This window comes from Struthio camelus, chromosome 1 (assembly GCF_040807025.1).
Source record: "Struthio camelus isolate bStrCam1 chromosome 1, bStrCam1.hap1, whole genome shotgun sequence".
NCBI classification, from domain to species: Eukaryota; Metazoa; Chordata; class Aves; order Struthioniformes; family Struthionidae; genus Struthio; species Struthio camelus.
The window spans coordinates 4,140,168-4,159,973 of NC_090942.1; the positions used below are offsets into that span (position 1 = coordinate 4,140,168).

General features: G+C 48.5%; 1 protein-coding gene across 5 annotated transcripts in view; it reads left to right on the top strand.

Annotated features, from left to right (window-relative positions):
- Positions 1-19,806, top strand: part of PODXL (podocalyxin like) — a 49,375-nt gene that overhangs the window by 13,797 nt on the left and 15,772 nt on the right. For all 5 annotated transcript variants that reach the window (XM_068954498.1, XM_068954360.1, XM_068954290.1 and 2 more), the window contains exon 2: positions 17,872-19,035. In XM_068954498.1, the coding sequence (XP_068810599.1) occupies positions 17,872-19,035 (1,164 nt within the window). The remainder of the gene's footprint in view (positions 1-17,871; positions 19,036-19,806) is intronic.

A 19,806-nucleotide genomic window follows, 5' to 3' on the forward strand; every position in this document is an offset into this window, starting at 1 on the left:
TCATAGCGGTAAATATCAGCTTTTGGATCCAACTGGAGCTGGGCTGGAGTTGAGCCAGCTTCCCAGGGGCGAGAGACTGTGCACGCATGTGGCACCGCGGGGCTTAAAATGCTGCTGCTGAAGTTTGTCTCCGTCGCAGGTGCATTCAGCCCTCTCTGCGTCTGGGCCCTTGGTGGGATAGGGATTCACTCCTGCTTTTGCCTGCTCGAGAGAGAGAGGTGGTTCAAATACTTTGCTGTCGCATCAAAGGACTTGGCCATCTGCTGCCTCGGAAGCGTTGAAATGCAATGTCCAGCTCTCGGGGTAGATGTCCCATTTCTTTGGCCTCTCTGCTGTGCAGAAGCTTGCCAGATGAAGGATTCAGCTCTGTTGTTTTGCATTATTTGAGCACTTCTACGTCTCATCTGTGGTGCTGTGGCCAATATAGAGAGGTCTGGGTGACTGGAGGAACTGCTGATGAACGGGCAGAGGTGCCCGTGTGCTGGGTGACACCAGCTAAGAGGCCCAGGAGCACGCTGGCCTAGAAGCAGTGCCTGGAGGAGGCAGGTTTGGCCAGCAGCACACAAAGAGGGCTTTGTTTCGTATTCCCAGGCCCTGGGGAATTACAGAGCAATGTGTGGGTCTGGGGTTTATCAGATAGAGTTGGACAAACCAGCTCAGCTACAAGAAAGAGAGACTCGCGCTGCCAGCCGCACCCTGGAGGTCAAGTCCTGGCTTCCGCAGAGCTCTGAAATTGTTTCTCCTCTCCTTCCTCCTGTAGCTTGTGGCCGCTTCCAGATGTGAATGGAAGGAAAACAACTAACTTGCCCTGGGAGAGGCTGTTCTCACGATTATATACCCAGCTGCCTACCGCTTGAGTCAGAGTGGGGCTAGAAGGCAGGAGAATAGGCCTATGACCTGCTGTGGCAAGTCACCGCCTCATCTCAGCCAACATCATCCTCCTCTCACTTTGTCCTGGCAGGAGCAATCTCTTTTTCTCCGGGGTCTATTTCTTTCTCTCTCTTCTTCTGGTTTCTGAGGTTAGGCAGTAAGTCATTCTAGGTGGAAACCTTTTCTTCGTGCTAAACTGCAGCTATGTGAAAAGGGCTCTGAGGTCTGTTTGGATAGCCAGGCATTACAGCAATGCTTTCGCTAATTTTTAACTATTTAAAGCAGTAATACAATGATTGATTACCAAGCAAGACATCAATAAGCACTGCTAAAAGTCGCCACCTCCTTTTGATGCCTCAGTTCTTTTTTGTCTCCACCGTTAGCGCACCCAAGGCCTGATTTCTGAGAGCCGCTCTGATTGGAGTTGAGGAGTATTTTGCCCAGATGATAATTTCCAGAGACGTCTGCTTGGGATGGGGCCAGAATAATGGAGACATCTCTCTGCGTGTTTGAAGGAGTACGAGCTGCTTCTCCCAACATGGATCTGAAGTGTTTGGGGGTTCTCCAGTTGTCCTCTCCCTGCCGTGCTGGAACCAGGGATGCTGATTTTCTAATATCTCATAAAATAGGGTAGTTTTTGAAGCAAATACATGCTTTGATTCGGCAGTGATCATTTGCAAATGTAACGTAGCATCAGCCTTCACTGATGTAGCGCCGCCCCAACTTGTGACTGCATTTGCTCTCCTGCTCCCTCTCCGCACCCACTCCCAACCCCAGGATTACGACCAGTAGCACCCACTGAGTCCCAGTCCAGTGTCCTCTCTGTCACTCTTCTGCCCTGCTAACGACTATCTGTGGGTCCCCTTGTGGGCCCAAACTGCCCTCTGCTCCTGTCTCCAACCCCACCGCGATTCCAGCTCTTTTTTCTAAAGGAAATATGCAAGCTGATGTGTCAGAGTTTCGCTGCCGTGCCAAAAATAGGATGCAGTCTCCATTGTCTCAGGAGCAGAATAGTTTGGATATTATCGTGAAGCCCAGTCCTGCCTCCCCCTTCTGTGTCCAGTCTGTGACACAGAGCTGCCGGTCACATCCCTGAGCCCCTTCCAAGGTGGGAGCCCGGCAAGGAGTTCACAGACCTGCAAAAGGTCTTCCGTAGGAGAAAGAGGAGGAGGATTAACAGCAGGGAGGGGAAGCAGCTCTATCTTCCTTCCTGCTTCCTTTGCTCCCTTCCCCTGCCCTGCCACAGCCTGCCCCATTGCATGACCGCCAGATGGTGGAACGGCAGCCACAGACAGTGGCCTTTTCCTTCCACACCACCCCAGATGCAGTGTTGCAAGCTTTCCTTTCTGCTAGATACCACTTAGCATTTGACTCCCTAACCTGTGAATCTCTTTTCATGCCCAAAACCACCGCTAACTATCTTCCAGTCCAGGGAACTGCAGCTGAGTTTTTCAGGAGCTGAATATGACCATTTTCACATTATATTTGTGTTGTATTCCTTGCTGAAATTTCTCAGCATAAAACCATGCTGTTAAGACCTGTTACTTGACCGTCGCCTGCTTGCACTGAATGCAAAGGGCTGGATCCCTGACCTGGCTACATCCTGCAACATCCCATGCTCTTATGCTCAGCTCCAGCCACTCAGGAATGCCACTCCTTGCTGGGATGCTGGGAGAGCAACATCATTCCCCTACTGAGTCATAACGATGAGGTAACTGGACTGGAAAGACAATGTCATTCAGCAGCCAGAACCCAGCTGGTCAGTCCGGGTTGTGTCTTATCTCTCATGACAAAGCCACATTTAAGTGACTAATTAAAGCTGTTGCAGGCTCCATCTTGGAAAGGATAACCAAAATGCACATTGTTCCTGGTCCATTAACTCAAGCCAGTTGGCCAGCTAATTAGCAAGCTCACTCTTCCTTCTTCACCTTCATTGCTTGCTGCGTAGGCTTAAATACTTGGTCCTGGCAGCCGAAAGACCTCCACAAAAATATCGCAGCACATATTTCAGAGCAAGCTAATTGCTTGAATAAGGATCCAAAGACCTCAGGAGAACCTATCCAGAGCTCTGCTGTAACGTGATACAGCTCAAACCACTGTGGGATGGCCTCTCTGTGCTGCCATCCCAGCTTTTGTCGGGTGCTCGTACTTTTGGGTTCCCAACGCCCGTAGGGTTTTGGTAGTGCACCTAAACTTAAAGCGTTGGGGTCCTCCTATGCCGCATATATACCCCGCAAGGACAATTTTTCTGGATGAGCCTCAGACTTCAGACTTAGGTCTAGCTGTGGAGCAGGGAAACTTTTTTGGTGACTGTCATCCACTTAAGAGTCATCTTTCCCTTTATATGATGATGCACCTTTTGGGCAGTGAAGGTGCAGTGTCCGCAGCATAGGCAGAAAGCAAGAAAATGTCCAAGTGTGGTGCCAGCAAGCTTCGTGTACATGGTAAATCTCCCCTTCCCCCAGCTGAGTGCTCCTGCAGCGTAGGCACCAGGACTGCAGCCTTCACTGGTCTCCAAACAAAGATATTTTGAGCCTTGAAATGACTGGGCACTTCTGCTCTAGACATTTCTTGCTGCTATTGCAATTTTGACAAAAATCATCCTAGAAAGAGCAAATAAACTTGCCCTCAGGGATTTCCCAGGCTAAATGCTGTTTCATGCTGTAAAGTTCCCATCTCCATTAAACCCCCAATTTTTTTCCTGCCTGTGATGTGCTTGTCTTAAAGCAGATTAATCTTTTTGCTGCCTGGGCCCTGCTGAGTAGGAACGCTGGACATATGTTTACCGCGGCTGGTGTCCCAGCCCTAAAGCATAGCAGCCGCTTCTTTTGAAGAACACACAAAGCAAGGAAGAGGAGCAATTGTTTGGGAGGAAACTAAACCATAATGTAATAGACTCCTGTGGGGATTAGCATTAGTAATTACTTGTATTGTTGTGGCACCTAACCAAGATTGGGGCCCCGGGTAGCAAGGTGCTGGACCAGCACGTAAAGGAAGATGGCTCCTCTATCCAAAAATCTATCACCTCTCATATGTACAAACGGGGCACAGGGAGAGGGTCCCTGAGACCAGGGTCATTTTGGGAGGTTGTGGCAGAGGAAGGATTTAAGCCAGTGCCTAGTCCCTACAAGAGCATCCTTCCTCTTAGGGGGGAAAAGTTTTCTGTTTTTTTTTTTTAAACTTGCGCTGCTCAAAAGTACATGTGAGATGCCACTGGAAAATAAATATACTGTGCTGGAGAATCCTGCATTGGGACAGCATTGGGAAAGGTCATCTCTTGCTGTCTGTGCCTTTCATCAATGATTCCTGTGATCATATATATTATTTTAAGGAGGGAGAGCGCAGGAGCTGTTGAGTTTGACGAACAGAAGCTCTTCAAATGGAAATTTAGTCCCAATGCTCTTAAAAAAAAAAAAAAAAAAAAGAGAGAGAGAGAGAGGGAAGGAGGGAGGGACAGAAAAGGAGCTAAAATAGATATTCTTTTTCTGTAAAAACCTACTGTTTCAGACAGGTTGAATAATGAGGCAATTATGAATTTGCCAACAATAGAGAGGTTGATCTGATTACACAGATTTAAAGCCAGATCGTCACTGGAGCCATTTGGTGGGAAAGCAAGTCTGTGCCAGACGGGCTTTAAATAGTTTTGAATAGGAGGGAGGGTTATCCGTGTCCTTCCCTTCCTCAGCTCTCCCCACCTAAAGAATAGTTTGCAGCCTCCTGCCAAGTGCACTGTGTCCAGTCCATGCCCAAAGGCTTGACGCGCTTGCGCTGCTATATAAATATATGTGCGTGAGCACATATACATGCACGGGTATATATAGAGCTCAGCCTGATCCGGGAAGCCCCCACCCTGAGGTGTGGGTGCAGAGCCAAAGACAAAAAAAAAAAAAAAAAAAAAAAAAAGGTGGGACTTGAAATAGCATCCTCACACAAAGGATCGCAAGGAAATGCGGAGCCCTCCTTGTGGCCTTAGCAGGAAACCGTCGGGTTACTGGCCCCGTTGCATGTGCTACCCGAGGTCACAGGAGACTGAGCGTGGCGAAGGGCTCGATCCTGCCCTCTGGCCAGGCTCCTCCGCAAAAACCTGTGGCTGAGATGGAGGTGGCAGGTTTGATGTCAGTGCAGCGCCTTTTGCCCAAATAGCGCAGGTTTGCAGGTGCCCCACAACGTGTCTGCGGAGGAGCCTGTCCCCAGTGAGAACCGAATGAGCAGAGAAAGCAGGTGGCGCTGAGAAGTGTGTATTTAACTGGGAATTGCCCAAAATTTTACTGAGGGATGCTTAAGGTGGTCACCTAGCTCATGGGGGCTCCATCACCTGGCATCATCCATGGCTTTATTAGGTGCTTGACTTTGCAGCATCCTTCACCATCCTTGAGTCTCAATGGACCAAGGAGGGCCTGCTCAGCCAGCCCCGATGTGCCACAGTGGGTGATGGAGCTGTTGCCATTGGGTCTGCAGTCAGCGACATGCCACAGTGCCGGCAGCGCAGTGTACTGCACTGATTTACCCCAGCTTTCCCCCTAACGCAAGGCTTTCCCATGAAAACCAGCGAGACTTGCTGGGCAGTGGGGAGGCAACGTGGCTCCTGACCATGAAGAAGTGAAAAACAAAGCCGCTGGCATCCCTGTGCAAGTGCAGGCAGACGGGTGGCAGCGCTGAGGACATAAATTTGGGCTGACCCCATAAGCCATCAGAAGTGCTGAGCATACAAAGGAGGGTGAGGCTACAGGTCTTATCAACTCCTGTAGATCACTTTTCTGCTGGCGCACGTAATTCCTTTTGGCCCCAGGGTGGGCAAGGGTCCTCCAAGTCCTGCCCTCTCCGCCCGTACCCGATCGAGATCCTGCCAAGGCCTCAGTGCTGCAGCCAGTGCTGCCGCTGGCTGTTACCTTCTTGCCGAAAGCCTCAGAGTGCCCTTCGGTGGGGGGGGGTCTCCTTCCCATGACAGATCTCCTCACCTTTTTCTTTGACCATGGCAGGAGCAAGCAATTGGGAGCTGTGAAGGGAAAGGCTATTCCTAGGAGGGAGATTCCTACTATAAATCTTAGCAGAGAGGCGAGGAGGAAAGGGAGGTACAAAGAAGCGGATACTGGTGGAGGGACTGTGGTTTGCAACACCACAGTGGTGGTGCGTGCCAGGATAAACTAACCTTTTGATCCCCCATGCCCATGTTTTTCTTTGCGCTGGAGCTACCTGTGACCAGACTGGGATCCCTTATTGCTTGAGGTTTAGGGTCTCTTTTCTCATTTTCTGCCTCTCAGGGCTGCAGCTCTGACCCTCTCCTTGCTGGGCCTCCAGCAAATTCTCTGTGGGCTCCTTTTTGCCCTTCGCCACTCTAATTTCTGGACATCAGGTTGTTGAAGCCTTGCTTCTGTGCCTGTTGGCAACTCCTGTTTCTCTGGAAGTAGAGTGGCAGTGGGACCTACCTCGTCTAGCCCGAGACATCTGAAAAGTGTGAATTGTCCTAGCTCCTTTGACTGTCAGTGGAGAGACACTGGCATATCCAAAGGGCAATTTGCCCTGTCCAAAGGCGGATGTGTTTCAAGTGAATAAGGTCATCCTCCAAAGATGCTATTCTCTCTCCACTGACTATAGCAGATGCCTAGGTGACTAGCTGAGGACCTCACTTCAGATAGCACAAGTTTGGGCATCTGACCCCTGCTGCTAGTGACAGTCCTAATGCCCCTCCGTCTCCCACGGTCCAGCTTGTTGGGCTCTGAGGTCACAAAGAAGCCGATAGTCCCTACTTCTGCTCTTGAGTTAACTCTTTCCTTTTAGAAAGAGCCCCCAACATGAGGGGAGTGATGTATGGTGAAGACAGGCAGAGAGAAGGGAAGTAAACTAAATATCTCCATTCCCTCAGTGAGATATTGTAGTTCTGCATTTCCCCATCCTGCCTGACATTCGGGATGAGGACCAGTGCCAGCAAGCAAAGCACGCCCAAGCCAGCCTCTGCACTCCATATGCCAGTGTCACCCAGCCAGCACAGGTGTGGGCCCTGGCTCGGGGTCAGCTCCTTCCCCGCATTGCTGTGATTGCACAGAGTATGAACCTGGCCAGCTGGAGGGGAGCAAAGCCTATGCGTTCAGCTGCTAGACAGGAGCGAGGCTGCTTCTCACTCAGGACATGCAAGCCCACTGCCTTTGAGATGTTGGGGTTAGCAGGCAGGAGCCTGGTCCTGCATGGGGTCGGCATCAGTGCCAAAGGCAAAATTTAGGGGCTTGTTTGTGTGGGAACCATCACCAGATTTCTCTGGAATTAGCTTTCTTAAACTGTATCGACTCCTCTGTGTTGGCTTTCATAAGCAAGGAGACTTTAATTTGATTTTGCCCACTTCATTTCAGCCAAATTGAATGAGGGCTAATTAAAGCTGAACAAGAGTCACCACCTGGCGAGTTGTGTGCACTTTAACTAATCCACTTTGAAATCAAACCTTTCATTAATTTTTGATTAATTTTCCTGAGTTCTTCTCTGTAGACAAACCATTAGGCTGAATAAAAATCAGCTTCCCACTTGATGGCTCCTGCCCTCACTCCTTTTCAAGTTGTCTGTAGCAGTCCTCCAGGAAAAGCTGGGCAGAGATGATTCATCCTTCTGGGCTGAAAAGCATGGAGAGGAACTTCTCCTCTGCCTAGATGAATATATCTCTTGTCATGCGGTGTGAGGTAGCTCTGCATCAGGGCTGGAGAAAGGAAGTCAGATATCCTGGTTTGATGTGACAGATCAGCCTTCAGTAGCAAACTGGTGGCTTTGACCAAGCAGTTCTTAGCACTGGCTTCCTTGAAGGTCTCCTTCCCACCACCCTGCTGCCAGCTTCATACTCCATGCTGCTGAAATTAGTTTGTGGGCCAGCCTTCAGCCCTCACTAAAAGGGAGATGGCGAAGTTAACAGTCTCCCTGAGGACTTAAGGTGACATTACCAACTCTGATAGTCTTATCTAGGCTCTCAGTCCTTATTACGGACCGGAGATTCCTCTCCAGATTCAGAGGAATCTGGGCTTTTAATACGATTACTTTTTTGGGAGAACAGGCTTCTTTAGCACTCATGCTTGTAGACTAAAGCGTGACAGAGAATCTTAAAGGCTTACAACCCAGAAGTTATGTAAGAAGAATCTCAAGTGTTTTATAAAAATACATATATACACATATGTACACACACATATATATTATTACATATATATTATACATATTTTGTGTGTGTGTGTGTGTGTGTGTGTGTGTGTGTGTGTGAGATATACATACAGATCTCCTGCGGGTTGAAGGCATTCTTGTGACCTTGAGCGTGATTTTGATCCTTGACCGCTGTTAGGGCCGAAGGTGGTTGGGCTTTGCCTTGCTGCCTAGACACCTTCGTGGCCCATTTCTCAAAGTAAAGCTTGAGTTTCTTCCGAAGTCCCTAGGTGACTCTTGCAGAAACAGTAGGGTTTCAGTGCTAAATATACCAGATATCATGTCCTCCAGATGCTGGTTTCAGATGGAAAACTCCTCAAGGGGTTATTTGCATGAGGGAGATTATGCTCACTTGAAACAGGAGTATGTTGTACTGCCACAAATCTTACTTTAAAGAAGCGAGGTTGCCGCAGAATAACGCCATACTTGGTAATGGTGTAAAAGAGGCCTGAGAGGGATATGAGTGTGGTGACGCTCTGAGCTTTGGAGGATCCAGTCAAGCGGGGAAGTGTTGTTTTGCTGGCTCGCACTCTGAGCATTTCCGCTTCAGCAGCTCCGCTACTGTTTCCTGAGCGATGGAAGGGTTTCTGTTTGGGCCGTGAAGAGTCCCCGGTTCATTTTTGCAGCCTGGGAAAGGTGCAGGGTTGGAACCGGGTCAGTTCCAAATCCCATCAGCACTCAGCGGAAAGAGGATTTTTCCAGGCTCAGTGATAAAAAATAGCTGGAGGTAGAGTGGAAAGGGCTGTGGTGTGTGTGTATGTTCGCCTCCTTGACAACATCATGCAAAAAGATTCTGGAGCCTTCATTTTCCACACTGGTCTTCCTGTCTCTTTTTTATTATTTTTCCCCTTTCCCTTCAGTTTTTAGATAGCTACAGATTGTCCATGGGAAGAGCCATGGAAACACAGTCCTTATTATGATGTCCTGTGTTTATCCATGAGAGAGGCTGGCTTAGAGCTTGCTCCCATCACCAGCATCCCTTACCTCTGGCTTGCAGATGACGCTGCCCGGGATGGGCCATTTGGGTCCATATGGGTGAAAGGTGCCACAGCCCAATCCCAATTTCTTGGAAATAACCAGTCCTCAAGGAGAAATTCGGAAAGTGGCCAAGCTTGGCGTGAAAGACAATCTGATGGTAATTTTTTTGAGAGATGGAGGTAATAGATGGGACGGTGTCTAATCTAGAGGAGCCAAAATAGACCTGTACACAAGTACATTGAAGTAAGTGTGCATCCTATGCACAGAGCAGCTTCTGTCTGATGAGGCCTCCTGCCTGCCCACTTTGTAGCGAGGAGGGAAACAGGTCAGGAGGGCAAAACCCATCTCTAGCCACCCCAGCAGAGTTTGTGAAGTGGTAAGTTTGGCACACGGGAAAGGAGGCTCAGTCTCAGACCATCTCCAGCAGCTCTTCCTTTGGGTTCCCCTCCTAGGAACTTGCAATAACCAGGTCTATTCAAGCAAACCTGTTGTTCTTCACATTACTGGGGTGAGGAGTGCTGAAATACTTCTGCCCCCTCGAATCCATTGGCTGTTCATTAATTGGCCCCAGTATAGCAAATTAACCCATTTCTGCCTCCCCAAATAAGCCATTTAGAGAGGCCGGTGGGGTGAGGAGGAGAGATGCTGGGATTGCCCAAGGTTCATGGGTTAAACTGCTGCCCCCGCAGACCGATTCGCATCAGTTAAAAAGTAATTGCTCTAAAGTTTCCAAAAGTCCTAGAAATTGTAAAGCAAAGTGCTCTTCTCCTCCAGAAGAACAAATGTCTCTACGCACTGAAGAGAAACCTGTCTAAGAACAAAAGTCTCTTTGCACACTGAAGAGAAACCTGTCTGAGTAGGGAGATGTGCCTTGGGATGATTATTTTTAATAGTTTTTCCACTCTTCCAAATGAAACAACAGACAAGTTGAGCTGGCTCAAATACTTACAGAAAGAGCTGACTGAGAATTTGTTAATGAAGCAGGTTTCTCATCAGAAAATGCCATTTGATCAGAACCTGAATTTTGGGGACGAGTGTAGCAATAGTGGCAGGAAAGGCATCTCAGGCTTTGGCTGGGTTTCTTGGTCAGAACCAAGAAGCTTCGACCGCAGCAATTCATCTGCAATGTGGAACGGTATTTTCTTTTCACAAACAGGCAGATTAGCTAACAGGCTGTACAATCTGCTCCTTGTACCCAAGGCGGCTGTCTTGTAAACAAAATAAAGTGAGGCAGATCTAACAGGAGGAATAGAGCAGCAGAAGCCTGAGATTTGGTTCACGTTACTGCACCGTGAGATTCTGAATTACTTCCACTGGGTGCAACAAGGGCAACTAAAAGAATTTTTCCTGGTCTGAATTAAAATGGGGCAGTTTTGGGCTAGTCTAGGGCTGTGAGGGACTGTAATATCCTTCAGCCTGCTAATAGTCCTCAGGATGACGTTAAGGTGCTGCTGGGTTGTGCCCAGCATCTCCAGTTGAGGGCTATCTCCAGTCCGGTGGTGCAGAGCGGGAAGCCTCCGGGCACTCCTGTACATCTGGACAGGTGTGATAAGAGCAAAACCTGTCAGGGCTTGAAGCTCATCATTGTTTTTCCCCCATGTGCAGCCAGTAAGTGCTTCTCAGGTAAGTCCTTCTGTGTAGAGGCTTTGGGCAGACTGCAGCTCTGGGTTCATTTGATTTCATAACAGAGGAAAGGACCCTTGTCAGTAGTATGGTCTCAATTTCTATCACCTGCACGCAAGATCAGCACCCAACTGAAAGCTTTTCTCCATCAAGCCTCCTTTCAGCAGGGCACAAGGAGGTTCCCTGCTGAAAACAAGCTCAATGGCTTTAAATAAGGGTCCAGACATCCTTGTTTCCTTCCTGAGAGATACTGCAGCTCTCACTAGATCCAACTGTCAGGTCTCATCTATAATATTTTACAGTGCAATTCTCTCAAGACTCATCTACAGCAGTTTTTCTTTTCTTTTCTTTTCTTTTTTTTTTTTAAGTTCTGGCGAGAGGATAGAGATGGAGAGTTGAGCTGATGGGTTAGGGTCTGCAAACATGATGTCACTGACCATCAGACCTTTCCCCTTATTGTCCTACGGGAAGCCAAGTTTGTCTTTGGCCCTGGTGAAGCCAGGGTGAGACCGACAGCAAAGTGGTCAGGTAGTGCCAAGATGAAAGCGCATCTTGTGACGCAGAGAAGCTCCATTTGCAAGGGTGACAAGATGAGCACGTGTGCATCCGCTGCCCACAGCATGGCTCAGGTCATAGCTCTCCCCAAAATCTCGGCAGGTAGCTCGGGAGGACGGTGCTGCTTGGAGCTATCTTCCTCTAAGCAGGAGGAAGGGAAAGAGCCTGTCCACAAGGGAAACCTGAAAACTCTCTGAGATGATAGTTGGCTCTGGTAGCCCAGCTTGGTTCCAGTATAAATAATTATACTTTGTGCTGTTCTGCTAATCTGGTCTCCCTGGTCTCTACGGTCCACCCTAGAGGTGATCCTTCACAAAGGCCAGCCCGGGTCCTCAGCCCCCCCCCCCCCCCACTCCTTTTCCCCTTGACAAACTCAAGCCCTGGCCCTTACTGATGCAGGAAAGGCTGCAAACGGGGAGGCGGATAAGAACCGGCTCATATCCCCTCCCCTTCCCTGGGTCGCTTGGTCTCCCGAGGTTTCTCATCCCGTCTTGGGAGGAGCAGGAGTCGGCTTTGAGCTGGGCTCAGCCCACTGGCCCGCCAGAGTGGGGTATGTCACCCACCGCTTCCGAAGTTATTCTTTTGGGCTTCCTTTTCACACTATTAATAGATTTTTAGCCTGTCTGAACTGTTTCAACAAGGTGGTCAGGGCCGAGGTGGGAGGGGTGTTACAGAAATAGGAAACAGGAAGCCTCAGGCAGGGAATTAATTTAACAACAGGAGCTGCGCAGAGAGGCAGCGGGCTGCAGGGAGGAGGCATAGGACATGTCCTTTCGTTTTTTGCATTTTGTACTGATGTGTTTCTTTTTTTTTCCATGCTTAGAGCTGTGGCCTTTCTAAACAAGCTACTTCCCCCTTGGCATCTTCCCCAGCCTGCAAACTCCCCTGTGTCCACGCTGCAAAGAGGGTCCAAGTGGTCCAGAGCATCGCTTAGTGGCGTGCTGAAAACTGTGGCCCTCGAGTGATGGTGGACCAAAATCCGTTGGCACAAAACATCACACGTTTTCTTGTACATCGTGGCTGGCTTTTCACATCAGAGCAGCTCCTAATCGTGACGTTCCTCCTCCAGCCCTAGCCAGCAGGAGCCCCAGAGCAGCGAGGACTGAAAGCAGCACTTCCAGCCTCCCAAACCTTGCTCCCTTGGGCAAAACCGGCATGTCCGTGTAGCTAGTGATCAGGGAAAGCTCTCGCCCCTTCAGGACACTCCCTGTTACGGAGACACCATATTGCAGACAGTCATGGGATACACGTATCCGGAAATGAAATCATGTTTTTGCAGTGTACTCATTTCCTCCAGGCTATTTGGCCTCTGCACACATGGATGCGTGCGTGGAAGGCTTACCTGCTCCTCCCAGGGATGTATATATGTTTATTGGGCAGCTCTAGCCCCCTCCCCACTAAGATATGCAAGGATTTGGGGGTTTGGGGGTGACACGTGCAAGAGGAGAGGTGCAGACTCAGGTGTTAGACTCGCTGCGACCTGTTAGTGTTAAAACACTTCCCCAAGTCCATCAGCAAGAGCGTCTCGCTGGGAGACACACGTTCTGATAGCTGGTACTTTATGCTGGTTCTCTGTAACGTGAAGAACTGATGATGGTCCAAAAAGTGAGACTGAGTCGCTGGTCCTGCCCTGCCGAAACCTAGCCAGGAAGGTCAGAGGCAGGTAATTTCTTTCTGTCTTCTTGAAAAGAGGGTGATGGCCCCTGGCTGGAATCCAAGTGAACTTTCCCTTTCAGGTTTTTAGAAATAATCTCTTCCTGGTAAGAGGGGGGTGACGCTGGGTTCTGTGACTTGGTGGAATTCCCCTGCGTTCTTCTTTTCTTAAGCATGCGTTAAATCCTTTTATCTTTGGGGCTCACAGTGTGAAAGGGTCACTCTTTTGCTGCCAAGGAAATACTGTATCGCTTGTGATGTTAAAGGGGCACTGAACATAATCTTGTCCTATCTGTCTTTTCGAACCATCAATCTGTGCTTTGCAGGGTCTTTCTCTTTTTAGACCAGATCCTCTTCCTGTCTTTTGTTGAGGACAGCCGTCAGGCAATATTGGCTATCAGCCCAGGGAAACGGGGGGGCTCATTGTCAGTTATTACCACTGGATCCACTGCAGAGATTTGGAACTAGCGGCCAGTCAGTAAGGAAGAGACAAAGAATCTAGTTCTCCGGAGTTTGAAAGAAATAGATAGGGTGTGTGTGAAAGGAAAACAGCGACTCCTGGCCTTGCAGTGCTCTCACTGTTTGTTTTGTATGTGTTTCTCTTTTGGAATTAAGTATTTGGTAGGCCTCTGAAAACAAGAGCAATGAGTTTGCATTAGCCAGGCCTTCTGTTGGAAGTGGCCCCGTTACATACCAAAAACGTAATTCATTCTTCTCCACTCTAAAAAAAAAAAAATTTCTAACGCTGAAGTGAGACAGAATCTCTGGGCAAACTGCTAGTATTAAGCCTAGAGCAATAAAACTCAGTCCAGCCCAGAGACCTCAGCAGCATCTGGTTCGTTGTGAAAGGAAGAAGAGTTTAATTCGGCAGTGTCCCAGAAGAGGAAGTTGGTTGCCACATCTGGATGGCAAAGACACATTTTGCCAACAGATAGGTGGCCAAAAATCTGGGGGACGGATCTGAGGATATGACTTCTGATCCTCTGTGGGAGAATTCAGCCGGCGGCTGATCTTTCTCGCCTAGCCGTTGCCATGGCCAGAGGTGTGACAGCCACGCTGACTGCATTGCGGGGAGAGCCCGAACTCATACCTGTGCTGTTTTGAGAGGGAGGAGTGTCAGGTTTGCAGACTGCCTGGCTTTCCCCTTCTCATGGCCATCCCCACGGCCACCGGCCACCACTTCCACTGCATTTCAGCAGGGCAAAATAATTCTTCAAAAATCACCTGCTTTGAGGAAAACAGTGGAAGAAGAAAGGAGGAAAGGGAAAATCTGGTAGTAGCCAGAACTGAGCAAAGGCAGGGTGGAGGTTATTAAAGAAAGAAAGATCTGCTTCAGATCAAGTGAAGATCCCACAGATCCCTCAGGAAGGGAGTTTTTTTACATAAGGCTTCCCAGTGGTGCCCTCCAGCTCATTGGAGCAAGAGTGGGTTTATAGGGAAGGAGTAGTGTGATAGTGTGTTTTCTGGCTGAGATCATTTGTGGTGCTGCTTGCCAGAAAGATGCAGGTCATTACCCACCGAAATTTCCACCGCTGTAGCATTTAGCATTGCCTGACCTTGGCCTGGCCCATGTAGTAGGACGGACTGTGTCCTACGTGTCTGTGTGGTTGGCACCCATTGAATGCATCCATTCATCCATACATCCACCATTGATGGTGACTCACCCCTCCCAAAGCAGCAGGGTGGGCTGGCTCCTCAGGTTGCTCAGAGACCACTTAAAACCCTGGGCATGGTTTAATGACAAAGAATAAATTGATGTTTTAAGATCACTCGACCTTAGTAGGAGAGGTGCACTAAGCAAGACTGGAAGCAGAGATATGGAAAGCTAAATGAATAGTAAATTTTGTGGGTATCAACTCAAATCTCAGTTCTTCTCCTGGCTGCTTTTTTGGGATGCATCCCCCGGGTCCCTTGAAGGAGGACCTGCTACCCAACACAGCTAGGGCAAGCCTGGAGGATCACACAGGCTTTCTCCATCAGTGGAGGGACCCTTTGCTTTGGGCATTTTCACCCAATAGTTACTCTAAGCAGCCTGGTGCAAAAGCACTTTGGTAGCTGTGCTGGCTTCGCAGCTCCCTGGGGTGGGATGGCGAAACACTGAAGTCAGGCCCCTCTTTTTGTGTCTCATGGGATCCCAGCTGGCCACTGGGGCTGGCCCAGAGCCAAGGCAATGATCTGCCTCTTTCTCCTTTGGATGGAGTTGAATTGAATTGTCTTTTCCACCTTTCCTTCAGTGAGCACTTGCTTCCTGCCTCTCTGGGCCTGGGCTTTGGGAGGTGAAGAGGAAGTGGCAGCAGTGGGATATTTCCACCTTCCTTCCTCCTCTTCCTTTATTTACATTTCTTTTGTCTTCTTTCTACCTTTAGGTGTTGCTTTTTCTTGCTTCACTTGTTGTCAGGACTCCTCTCAAACCCTAATATCCCTATTTACGGGATAGATCCCCTTTTTGACTCACTAGATAGCTGGTTTCTAGCTTGCACCACCATCATCGAGGATTCAAACCAGCTAAGGAAAAAAGAACATAACTCAGTCCTGCCTTTTGCAACTGGGGTTCCTCTGCTGGGTCCAATCCTGATCTTACGCCCGTGTTTTGCTTCCTTACCTGTCCTTATTCGAAAATAAGTTGGTCTGGTAAGAAATGTGACCTCTCTGCAAACACTCTTTTCCTACAGATGTGGTGATGTTTTTTTCTCACAAGTCCAAGGTTTCTTCAAGTAATCCACCCTCCTAGTTTTAACTAAATTCATTAGTTACCGTACCTTTCAGATCATGCAGCTCAAAACTCACCAGCTGCCCACATATCTTAACAGTGGTCTCAGAAATGGCTAGCTCCTGGTGGCTGGTAGATAACCAGGAGTAGAAAACATGTTTAAGAATGGGATCTGCACATCTTTTCTCTCCCCTCTGCATTTCCCTATTCAGATGTCCATCCGCACCAGGGCAGAGCCCAGCTGTAGTCCTCCAACCTCCTCCAAAGCCAACTCATCCCCATGCAGTTCCCAAGGGTCTCCTGCTGACCCCTCACCTGGCCCAGCCTCCCCACGCCTACATCCCACTTTCAGGTCTTGTCTCTAATATGCTTTCACCTCCCGGATCCAGGACTGGCAGCGCTGAACCAGGTTAAGTTTCCTCAGCTGAAGCCAAGCTGATTGATAGCTTCAGACACTCTAGCTTTCGTCAGATCTTTGAAGCACAACCAAATAAACAGGCTTTGTAAAAGCAAGTGCCTCTTGCCTGCCAGCAAGTCCCTTGCAGTTCGCCAGCATGAAAAAAACCAAGCAGATTTCAGGAGAGCTCCATTTGTGTCAAATGTGTACAGCTGAAAACCAAACCCGGGACGTTTCACTCCTGTTTTAGAGGGGCAAAAAATGGCCCTCTTCTGCATGGTCATCAGGTGGAACAAAAACCTCCCCCAAATCAGATTTTTTTTTTGGTTTTTTTTCCTACTCCAGACAAATCCATTGATGAAATGAGTTAGTGCAGCCTGCAGTTTTTCAAAGGTGAAAAATTTGTCAAACCTTTCCTGGGGCAAATTTGAGCAAAGAGCCCAGGGCTTGTGGTTGCCATGTACAAACAACCACATTTTTTTCATTGTGGCATGTTGCAGAGCTCGAGGCTGTTGGAGAGCTTTCTTTTCTAACACAACCCATCCTTTGGCCACTTTCCTCACTGAGAAAGAGCCTCATAATTTGAGAATGTGAAGTATTCTTCAGAAACCAACTGCCAGTCCCACAGATCTCTTTGTGAATGATAATGTGAGATAACCGAGCAACGGTCAACCCCTGGCAGGGCTCTTTGTATTGAGCCTGAGCTCTTTTCCCACTGAGGTAATGTAAAATACTCGGTAAAATACTTCACGGGTTTCCTCAAAAACAAATAAGCCATGATAAAAGCAGCATTTCTAAGGGATGTTTCAGGCTGTATAAATGCAGGATGAAGACCACACGGGACCGCATGGGAATTTTGTGGTTAAGGTTGTGCTTTCATAACAGTGTCAGGGATTTGTGTGGGCAATGTGGAGGGAGTCCTTCATTTCCCTCTCTTAGTTCTCTGTTTCTTACCTAAAGGAATCCTTTGATTTTTTTTTTTAATTTTTATGCAAATTTATCCATCTTTTAAGAATAATAAAAAAGAAATCAGCTAAACAAACAAGCAGTCATAATTTGGTGATAATATTTGCAACGGGCAGTCGATTTGAACATGCTTGAAATTAAAATAATGGAGCTAAAAGTAAGTGCAAAAATCTGTCCAGTGTTGACCCATTATTTTGGAGCAAGAAGAATAAATATAACTTCCACAGTTTACCCAATGGAGAATTTCGGTCTGTACATGGTTTGATTCTGTGAAGTTATGTGAACGTGCCCTTTTGTGACATTTTTTCATAGCAATCATCTGAGTTTGGGAGGGGAAAATAAAATCCACCCTAAATTAAAAAATGGAAGCAATTAAAGAAAGAAAATTGGAGTTTGCAAAAAGAAAGTAACTTTCAAAATGGTCAGATGTGTCATCTTATTTATCTGAGGCTCCTCACCACTTCAGAGACCGGAGATGCTCTCATAATGGAGTTAATCAAACAGCACATGGAGTGTCCCTTGGCTGCCTCTGTACGAGGATGTGCTTTATTTCGGGAACACCCTGCACAGGACCTAGCACACCTCCCGTCCAAAGGAGATCTGACTTCAGTGTGTCACCAGGTCTTGACCTGCTGCTACTTCTGCCACTCCCTCTGTCTCATGAATTTTACTACGTCTGTAGTGCAGTAGTGTAGGTCACTCAGGCTTCCTTGGTTTTCTTCCTCCTTCTTCTCATCTGCTGTTTTCTGCTAGGCACAGTGCTACCAGAACATGGCACTTGGTGAGATTTTAGAAAGGAGAAGTCATGAGTGAATGACTCTAGCTTTGAAAAGGGTTCTGACTGGTTTCTGGGTAGCATTTATTTTTACAAATGACTTTTCTGGGTGGAAACCAAGGCTAGTTTCCTTAGTTCAAAGTTTTTCTGGGGTTTTTTTTTGCTTTTCACTAGGTGTCACCTCTCAGATTGGCAGTACGTCTCCAAAGACTAGTACAACGCTAGCCACAAATAACCAGAAAGTCACTACTGCAACTGCCAGCACAGTTCAAGGGACCAGCCCTAAAAGCAGCTCAGGAAACCCTCCATCTTCCTCAACTGTGTCTCCTGCCATGGCTCAAGGGATCAGCCATAAAAGCAACACAGAAAGCCCATCATCTGTCCCTGCTGTGTCTCCCAGCGCAGCTCAAGCAACCAGCCCTGCAAATGCAGCAGGAAAGCCTACGTCCACCCCTGCTGTGTCTCCCGGCGCAGCTCAAGCAACCAGCCCTGCAAATGCAGCAGGAAAGCCTACGTCCACCCCTGCTGTGTCTCCCGGCGCAGCTCAAGCAACCAGCCCTGCAAATGCAGCAGGAAAGCCTATGTCCACCCCTGCTGTGTCTCCCGGCGCAGCTCAAGCAACCAGCCCTGCAAATGCAGCAGGAAAGCCTACGTCCACCCCTGCTGTGTCTCCCGGCGCAGCTCAAGCAACCAGCCCTGCAAATGCAGCAGGAAAGCCTACGTCCACCCCTGCTGTGTCTCCCGGCGCAGCTCAAGCAACCAGCCCTGCAAATGCAGCAGGAAAGCCTACGTCCACCCCTGCTGTGTCTCCCAGCACAGCTCAGGGGACCAGCACTACAAATAAGCTGGGACACCTGCTGCCCAACCTTGTTACACCACCCAGCCTGCCTCAGCAGGTCAGCCCTTCAGCCAGCTCACGATCACCGGTAGCCAGCATTACTGCGACCTCCAGTGCGGATCAGCAGCATATAAGTCTTTCGACCAGCTCAGGAAACTCAGTAAACACCATTGCAACATCTTCCAGTGTGGCTCCCACTAGTCCTCTGGACCAGCGGACCAGCGCTGCAGCTAGCATCAGCATCACAGCGGCCAGCCTTTCTCCTGGGCTCAAGAACCACAGCAACTCCCCCCCCAAATCTGTCACCCAGCAGCCACATTCTTCTCCCAGTTCTGCAGTCCATGGACTGGCCTCTTCTACCAGACCTGGAAGCATCAACACTTCTGTTGCCCCTGCTGCTGGATCTGTGTCCCCCATTACTAGTAAAACATCTCTGTCTTTACCACCTGGGAGCATAGACAAGGTCTCTAAGCCAACAGCCACTCCATCTCCTGGAGCAGGTACCAGACCACACAGACCATTTATTTCTGTGAGTGTGTGTGTGTGTGTGTGTGTGTGTGTGTGTGTGTAGAGGGGCCTTTTGTGATGTTGTCCCTTGACTAATCTAAATATTTTGTGTCATTATGGGGTGTCTTCATCTTGTCTCATTTTAGGACTTTCCAGCATAGTTGTCTCCATAAGAACTGGGTGTTTAGGTTCCTGTTGTCATCAACGGAAAGCTAGTCAATGCAGTTAGTGAAATTCAAGGCAAGAATCAGCTGACAAAATGTAAGCGTCTGTTTTCAGATGGACTGAACTGTGCTCTAAGCACCATTGACTGCAATGACTCAGTCTTCAGTGACTACAAAGAGAGCCTGCAGTGAGGAGTTTAGCAGTAGAGCCTGACACTGTAGACTCATGGAGTCAATGAAATGGACTGGCAGCACCCTGTATGCTGAATGTGAAAGATCCCTAGCATGGCTGACAGCCCAGTAAAGACTGTCTGGGCACGCACAGAAAACAAGCTTTAGATGACTAAGGGAGTTTTGTGGCTAGACTCTGAGTCTATGAACTCTGAAGAGTCTAAGCAGTTAGGAAGGGTATTCATCACTGCTGCAGTGGTTTTGCTTCCCCCTAAGCAGCATTGTGAGTGTCCACAGGTTGTTTTGGATCTCGCTGAACACCATTAGTATGCTTTATCTAGACCCTTTGAGATTTAGAGTCATGTTAGTTTATCCCCTGAAATAAGTGTCCCAGGGAGCGTCCTGGTGAGGCAGAGCTTCAGCTTCCCC